The 8286-nt window shown below is 39.1% G+C and overlaps 2 protein-coding genes across 2 annotated transcripts; one reads left to right on the forward strand and one right to left on the reverse strand.

Annotated features, from left to right (window-relative positions):
* Positions 1-718: 718 nt before the first annotated feature.
* LOC140930632 (ATP-dependent DNA helicase Q1-like) lies at positions 719-3988 on the forward strand. Its single transcript, XM_073380352.1, has 2 exons — positions 719-1324; positions 1807-3988. Exons 1-2 carry the CDS (start codon positions 774-776, stop codon positions 2159-2161), a joined length of 906 nt encoding a protein of 301 aa, XP_073236453.1. The 5' UTR covers positions 719-773; the 3' UTR covers positions 2162-3988.
* A 1268-nt stretch (positions 3989-5256) lies between these two features.
* LOC140931736 (uncharacterized) lies at positions 5257-8057 on the reverse strand. The gene is made up of 2 exons (XM_073381490.1): positions 7902-8057; positions 5257-7083 (listed from the first exon to the last, which is right to left on the reverse strand). The coding sequence occupies exons 1-2, from the start codon at positions 8055-8057 to the stop codon at positions 5257-5259; spliced, it is 1983 nt and encodes a 660-aa protein (XP_073237591.1).
* Between the last annotated feature and the right edge of the window lie 229 nt (positions 8058-8286).

Consider the following 8286-nt stretch of genomic DNA (forward strand, 5'->3'; position numbering starts at 1 on the left):
TAAGTTACCCGCTTGGTCCTGTTCCTTGGGCTCTGGCAACTTCAGATGGAGCAATGATAAAAACTGACAAAGCTAAATTAATGCATTGCCTGGAGGACAAATCGCACCTGGCCCACAGACCCACTGTGGGATTTCAATGCTACATAGTAGACGGAAATGCTTTGCTACAAGCAATGGTTTCTCTTCCGAGCTCGTTCGGAGAGCTAGCTGAGTACGTTTTTCAGCAACTACCCAGAGCACAACGCATTGACTTTGTAACAGACTGTTATCATCCCCTTTCGATAAAAGAATTAGAACGATCAAGAAGAGGTTCTTCACAAGCACATCTAGTGAAAGGACCTTCCACTAAAGTTCCTCGTGATTGGAAAAAGTTCTTGTGTAATGAAGAAAACAAAAGGCGCTTGTGCAGCTTCCTCTTAGATGAGTGGAAAAAGGGAAAATATGCTCCAAAGCTGCAGGGAAAGCATTTAGTTTTCATTAATGGGAGGAAATGCATCAGCTTAAAAAGTGTCGATGGAAAGAATGTAGTTACAGAGGAAGTTGAGAAGTTGTGCTCTTCACACGAGGAGGCTGATACCAGAATGATCTTGCATTGTAACGATGTTGCTGCCAACTCACCAGAAAGCAACCTCGTTCCCAGGGCTTTTCCCATTGAATTTGGGAGGGGCGGGAAAAGACCCTGGCATCAGCTGGTCACGTGATTCCAAACACCCGAAAATTCTGGGTGTAATAAATTACGATGTGATGAACGTGTGAAATAATTTTCAAGTAAGATGGCGGAATCGCGAGATAACTTATCGGTAATCAGTCGCCTTGGATTAGCTCTAAACCAATGCAACTTTCCTTCTTTTTGCATAAAGCCACTTCAGGTGAAGTGCTTCGAGTATTTACTGAATGGATACGATGTTATTGCCGTTCTGCCTACTGGTTTCGGCAAATCGCTCCTGTTTCAGCTTTTACCAAATTTCTTGCCTGTAAAGGCAGACAAGAATGTTGTCATCGTTGTTTGTCCTCTGAACTCTATTATGGAGGACCAACTTAAAGTGTTAGAAGAGAGAGGAGTCACTGCCGATGTTCTGCAGCTGGCCAGTGATGATCTGGAGGGTATCGAGAGTCTGTTCAATCCAGAAGACAACGACGAAAGCGTGGACGTGTCAAAGCTAAAAAGTCCCTCCAAGAATCTCCTCAGGGGAGATGTACAGATAGTATTTGCCCATCCAGAGTCCCTTTTAAGCAAAGAAGGACGAGAGCTGATGAAAGGCAAAGTCTTCCAAAGAAATGTGGCTGCATGTGTAGTCGATGAAGCTCACTGTGTTGAAATTTGGTGAGGCTTACCAACTTCAGTGATAATTCTCATAACTTATCTGACAGTAATTCAGTATTTAAAATTGGACGTTTTTATAAGTACATGTAGTCACCTTTAAGCAATTTTAAAATACCTGGCATGTTATTAAAATATGTCTCAAAGCCTAACAAAAGGATCCATTCCCATTCAGTGGTATGGAAATTAGTGACTGGGTAATCTACAATGCATGTAGCTAAAATAAAAAATATCACTTTACTTGCTGTACACTGGAACCTGGATGTCCTTGTAATACATGTAAGCTTTCATGCAAGTGTTTGAGAATGCAATAATAACCTTTGCTAACCCTATCTGGCAACTAGCAATTGTAATAACATAGCCTGCCTGGTTATTTTTTTTTGTAGTTCCAGGCTATTGAGTGGACACCAGTTTTGTTGTCCCCTGACAATATAGATGGCACTGCAACTTTTCTCACGTCATCTATATTTTTTTGTTTATTTTAGGGGTGAAGAATTTAGAACAGATTTTAAGGACCTGTCTGCTTTAAAGGCCCTTTTCCCCACTGTACCAATCATGGCCCTTACTGCAACTGCACCACCACATTTGCTCACAAATTTAAAACAGAGTTTGTCATTGCAAAAAGGTTGTAAAGTTGTTGCTGCAAACCCAAACCGTTCAAACATTTATTATGACAAGAAGATGAGGATGAGTAACCACCACGGGTATGAAAGCTATGACCGGATTGTCATCCCAATTGCAAAAGAATTGGCTCTGCAGAGGGAAAAGTATCCCATGACCATCATTTACTTGAAACTCAAGTACTGTGGTTATGTGTATGGCTTGTTTGAACAAATCTAACAAGACAAACAATTTGTGGGCGACACAAAAGATCCAGCTGCGAGGCTGTTTGCTCAGTTCCATGCCCCTCAAACAAAACGAATGAAAAAGAGCCTTATCGCAGAAGTAAAAAAGGAAAATTCAAGGGTACGGGTGTTATTTGCAACATCAGCGCTTGGAATGGGAGTTAATATACCTCATGTGGAACATGTTGTACACATCACACCACCAAGCAACATTGAGTCTTACATGCAGGAGACTGGATGTGCTGGCAGGACAGGAGTCCCATCTAAAGCCACGCTTTATTACAATAACTCTGACATTGCCAAAAACAAGGAGCATGTTCAAGATCCAATGAAGGAATACTGCAAATCCCAAACTACTTGTCTTCGCAAACTCATTTTGGAGTATTTGGGGTTTCCAGGGGTTACTCAGGAGAGATGTTGCTGTGTTTGCGATGCAACATGTACTAATGTTGTGAACAAATTACCCAGTAGAGTTAAACGTAAAGTGAGAGCCATGCCAACTGAAAATAAAGCTGTACTTGAAGAACTTATTTCCAGTGAGCTGAATGAGTTTGAGGCTCATACAAGTGTGCCTGGTGAGAATTTTTCCATGCTCTTCAGTTTCTCCCATGAAAAGAATGTTCTTCCAAAGATCATGGAAGGAATTGACTACATTGAGACAGAATCAGACCTTCTTGATGATTACAAAATATGGAGTGAGACCTGTTCATCAAAGATTTTTTCCTTCATAAGCAAATATGCTCCACTAATTGAAGATAATACCTGTGACACTTGTAATGACTGAGCTTCTCACTTCCTTGAAACTGTTAACCTTTTTATGATGTATGTGTTTCTTTACATGTCCTTGTTGGCTAAAATGTAACTGAAGATTGAATGATCCTGCAAGTTTATTTGGCCAAAATCAGTTAATTTAATTAGTTACTGGCACATTATTTCTTTTACATCTGACCTAGTTTGCTACTTGATTCTAGGCTGTGCTCTGAGAAAAAATAAAGGGAGTAACAGCTCTAGATAACTTATGTAATACAGGGCTACTAGCATCAAGTTTTGTTGAGAAACTAAGATTTCATTGTTGCTCCTTATTTCCCATTGAGACATTTCTGTCTCTTTTAGTGTCCAGGAATGCAATAATGTTACAACACCTTTATTATCCAATTTCTGCTCTGTTGTCTGTCAAATGGTCGCTTACGAGAGGTTAAAAACTTTTAGCTCTAAAAGTGGTCGCAGTCGCTTACGAGAAGTGGTCGCTTACAAGAGGTTCCAAATATAGTTATTTGACTTGGAAATGTGTGGTATTTTGGAAAACTGGTCGCTGAGGAGAGGTGGTTGCTTACGAGAGGTGGTCGCAACCAGAGGTTCGACTGTATTCTGCACACTGCTGATATACATCTCTCATGAAAGTTATAATAATAATAATAATAATAATAATTATTATTATTATTATAATTTCTGAATCAATACAAATTATTTTCTAATGACCAGTGATAATAGGAAAGGTTGTTACCCAATATCCTGAGCTAGAGGCTCATCGTCAAATAAACTGAAGTTATATCATACATGTAATAAAAAAGTCAATTTATTTTTGGCTTCAGAAACCAGCTAAGTTCAACTATTGACCTATGTGATTTCGTATTAACTGCGAATCTTGCAGATCATAGTTTCTGATTTAAAATACAAGTGATACTAAAAACATGTTATTTAAAAACCATTGTAAGAGCTCTGCTGTACATTTTGACCTCCAACTGTTAGGCTGTGTATGCTGTAAAATACCGTAAGATTATTTTTGATACATTAAATTGTAATAAATTTTTACTTTTAAGCATTTTTTGCAGATGATACTTAAAGTCAGAGAAAATAACCTGTTCCCCTCTTCTATCACCTTTGCTGCCCAGAAATTCAAACATGCCCACAGTTTTTGGTAAAAAAAATACAAGCGGTTATGAGCAACTGCATGTGAAGAACCACAATGATAAACCAGTTGCAAATTCCTATTCTTTTTTGGCTGTAGTTGATTGCATGAGAGATGCTTAAGGCATCAACCTGGTAAAAATTTATCATTTCTGATCACTGCAAAATTTATCATAACTTACATGTAGAGAATACTCACTATATTCTCCTCACCCAAATGTTTATATTTTATTGCCACTTCAGTGAGAAATGCTATTCTACACTGTAATTATTACAGGACTCAAAGTAGCACAACAAAATCAGGTCATTTTTTGGTAGAAAAAAACAGATGTTGATTGGCCAGAACCCTGGCTGCTTATAAACAGAGTGCAAAACAGTAATTAAATATATCCCTTAATAACTTGTTTGCTAGAGGCATGGTGGCCTCATCATTAGTACGCTTTACTCTGGATTGGGTGGTCTGGATTCGAGCCCCAGCCAGGGCCATTGTGTTATGTTATTGGAAAGACAATTCACTCTCACAGTGCCTCTCTTTACCCTTGTGTATCAATAGGTTCTGCAAGGCTGCAAATAACAGCCAGTCATTGGACATTTGTCTGGCAAAATTGAGGTTTTCACTGGCGAAAATTTAGTCTGGTCAGTCACTCTGACCGGGAACTTTTCATTGAAGTTGAACTTTTATCCTACTTAAAGAGCAAGGTCACAGAAGCTTGATTAGTGATAAAACTGTTACATCTCCTGTCTGTGATTAGTATTGTGCACATTCTCACTCTTTCAATGGGATTTTTTTTTGTCCGACCAGACTGTTTCCTTGTCAGGTCAGCTCTGGTCTCTGACCTGACAAGTGACCTGCTTATAACAAAAATATTATTTGCAGCCTTGCGCTGGGGGTAACCCTGCAATGGACTAGCATCCCATCCAGGGGGGTGAGTATAGATATTTGCATTTTTTTCAGCCTACTGAAACCGAGGTAGACTCCAGCCTGGTGGGCCACTAGGCTTGTCTGCAGACTTTACCATAATAATTTGTAATTTCCACTGGCATAAAGTATTCATATATATTTTTAGTTTAACTACCACAGAAATTTGAACCACATTCTGACAATTAGCATGTTGCTACTTCCAGCCCTGTAAATATTTAATGAAAACTTGCAGTGCTAAGTGTTTCTGGGAAGTTTTGAATTTAGTCTCTGTTCGAAAGTTCTTGTTTATGTTTGTCAAGCCACTGATGGAATTCAACAATGTTTAAGTACCTGAGGGGGCATCGTTTGATGTCAGGAAAGCTGTCATGGCATCTTTCAGGCACTCTTTGGAAAGGATCCAATTGTACAAGATCTTCAACCATCTCCTTTTCATCTTTTAGAGAATCCCGAGTGGTATGTTGAACAGAAGACTGATGAATACCAGCAGAAGTGTCAAATTGTTCCTTAACCTCTTTGATGCCATTCGTTGCCTTGCAGACTTTGCTGATGGACTGGAAAGTTTTCTTTGGCCCCATTCTCTGGACAACAGACTTGCTTAGTCGATTAAAGATTTCCTGTGCCATGTCATCTTCCATGTTGTTTCCAGCGCCACCCCTCCAGCTGACAAAGAAACCCAATTTAAATTCCTCTGACATGCGTGGGGTTAACATACATTCTATTTGAGCGATGCTTACAAACATCTCAAGGGCATACTTGCTGTAAGCACCCATTGATTTAAAAACCGACAGCAGCAACTTCTGATTTATGAGGTTTCTTTCACCATCTGCCTCTGCTGCAGCGTCTTTCAGCTGTAAAATAAGGATGGTTAGGAAGATGTAGCACAGGGCATAATTTGAGACATAATCCTCCTCTTCCCCATTTGTAGTGGCATTTTTTTGCAAAAGATACTCATAAATGAATTTTTCAAAAACACTGTCAAAATATCTTCTCTTGTCTTCCTCTGTTTGATGGGAAATGTTTGAAGGGAACTTGTGGTGGGAGGGAACATCCTCAAGACTTGTCATTCCAAAGAAAGTAAGAGCTGCAGTGACAATGTAAGCTCGACCAACACTGAGAAATAGTTCCTCACTTCCTTCAAATGAATCCAGTACTTTGGCTGGGGTGGCATTCCGGCGATTAAATTTTTCTCTAAAGTATGTTAGAGTTCCAATTTGGTTGACCGATTCTGCCTTGTACAGGAATGAATATGAGTACTGTAGCAATGATGCTTTTGTGTGCCACATGACTGGCTTGAATGGGGAACAATGCTCAAAACGATCTGATGGAGTGTGGGAGCCTGAGAGCAAATCTTTAGCACCAGCGAATCTAACTCTGGTCAACTGGTCACCAGCAAAAACTATCTTCATTTCCCTCATAGGATCATCAGGGGTATCCTCCTTGTGAGCGTTTGTTTGGCCAGGTACAGCTGATCCCTCTGGTACTTCAGGGTTGTCAACATGAGGTACTTCATCAAGTAAGCCCGCTTTAACATAAATCTCTGAAATCCACTGCTCGTAAGATCTCAAAATGCGGACACAATCTTCATATTTAGCTTCATTGGCATTCAGAAGGGGCAGGCTCATGATGGTGGATTTTTGAGCCATTTCTCCACTGTAAATATGAGGAATATGTGCAGGGATGACTGACTTAAGCCACTTAAACTTTGGAAAGAATTCAATAATTATCCTTCCTGTGAGAATCTTTGCACAGTTTATGTACACTTTCCACTCATCAACATTTAATGAGAAATGGTGGCGTGGAAAATTTACAATGTCCCCCTTAGGATGCACATTAGGCAAGTGTGAAAAGTTGACCCGGTTTTCAATAAGGTTGGATGCAAAGAAATGAAGATCTTCATTCTGCACATCCTTTCTCATATGGCCCTTTAGGACTTTCAAGTCCCAGTTATCTCCTGTGCCACGGAAAACAGAACCACCTTTTACTTTCTGAACAACTATGTCTGCAAAGTGCTCTCCAAGAAGTTTCAATAGGATATCCCGTCTTCCATGGGAGAGACAAACACCAAGCTTGTTCAGTCGCTCCTGAAGCTGGATTAAAAATGGTAAGAAAAAAAGTAAAATTAGAATATTCTCCCCAAGTGGAGATTTAAAGCTAACATGAAACGATACATGTTTCTAAGAAATGACTTGGAGTTTTGCCGTGGGAAATGTCATTACTTGTCTAAGTTTTGTATTTTACATTAGCCTGTGTCCCTTAAGTTAGTATGGGTTTCTCCTACACTACATGGTTTGACACTCAATAAAACTTTATTATTACAATTATTATTAGATTTTCTATATTTAGGTTTCCTTATTTAAATTGCATATCAAGAAATTGTGTCAAATATTATTATTATTATTATTATTATTATTATTATTGCTAGTAATCACAGATAAAATCTGGTTTTCATTGGTTCCGGGCAACAACCAGTTGTCTGGGGAAACCAAAAAGCGTCCTTCATTTTACTTTCCTCTCCTACCTACATCTCCAGCACTTTCCTAAGTACAGATCTCTAAGGCTTACCAACTAAAGACCAAAGATACTTTGCATCAGGTACCAACACTCAAGCTTAGTTTTGAATGAGAAGATTGTGATCTTTACTTTTTCAATAAAGTAAATATTTACACAAATTTATACTGGAAGAATTCTAACAGGTTGACTGTTATTTATAATATTGATAGTTGATGCTGCCTACCAAAGCTAAAAATGTTCATTATAAGCTTATGTGGATGGGACCCAGCTCTGTAATTTTGTGATCAAAATTGTCAGTCATGCACTTCAGGTATTTTAGCAAATAGTCAGTTCAAACTGACTTTAGCTTACGTGAATTATAACTTTAATTAGTTCGCATAAGAGAGATCCTCACCTTCTTGGTACATCCACCTTCTATAATCAAAACTGTGTTTACCCGCTTCAAAAGACTTAGTTCGTGCCATCTTTTGCTCATCAGAATCGAGTAAATGAAGCTGTATTTTACTCGCAAATCATCGGATGTAAAGCTTTTCCCACAGACAGCATTCATGATGTTGACGACAAGGGGAATGTTGCTTTCTATCTCATTCCAAACACTATCAAAGTTAAAATCTTTCAGACTTTCGTAGCTGTGGCCATACAACACAGAGCCATCCGAACGTCTGCACAGCTTTTGACAGGCTGTGTTGATTTCCTCGTTGATGAGCAATCTTAGCAAAGAAAGCACTTGCGGGCAGTGGTCCCTTATAATTTCTGCCACATTAGACGGCGGCTCTGAA

This window comes from Porites lutea, chromosome 3 (genome assembly GCF_958299795.1).
Source record: "Porites lutea chromosome 3, jaPorLute2.1, whole genome shotgun sequence".
Lineage (NCBI taxonomy): Eukaryota > Metazoa > Cnidaria > Anthozoa > Scleractinia > Poritidae > Porites > Porites lutea.

Excerpts from the sequence above, each read along its gene's own strand:
- LOC140930632 (XM_073380352.1), top strand. The coding sequence starts at position 774 with ATGGCGGAATCGCGAGATAACTTATCGGTAATCAGTCGCCTTGGATTA. Across the intron at positions 1,325-1,806 it reads GCTCACTGTGTTGAAATTTG|GGGTGAAGAATTTAGAACAG; the intron begins GTGAGGCTTACC and ends TGTTTATTTTAG.
- LOC140931736 (XM_073381490.1), bottom strand. The coding sequence starts at position 8,057 with ATGAATGCTGTCTGTGGGAAAAGCTTTACATCCGATGATTTGCGAGTA. Across the intron at positions 7,084-7,901 it reads AAGGTGGATGTACCAAGAAG|CTTCAGGAGCGACTGAACAA; the intron begins GTGAGGATCTCT and ends TTTTTAATCCAG.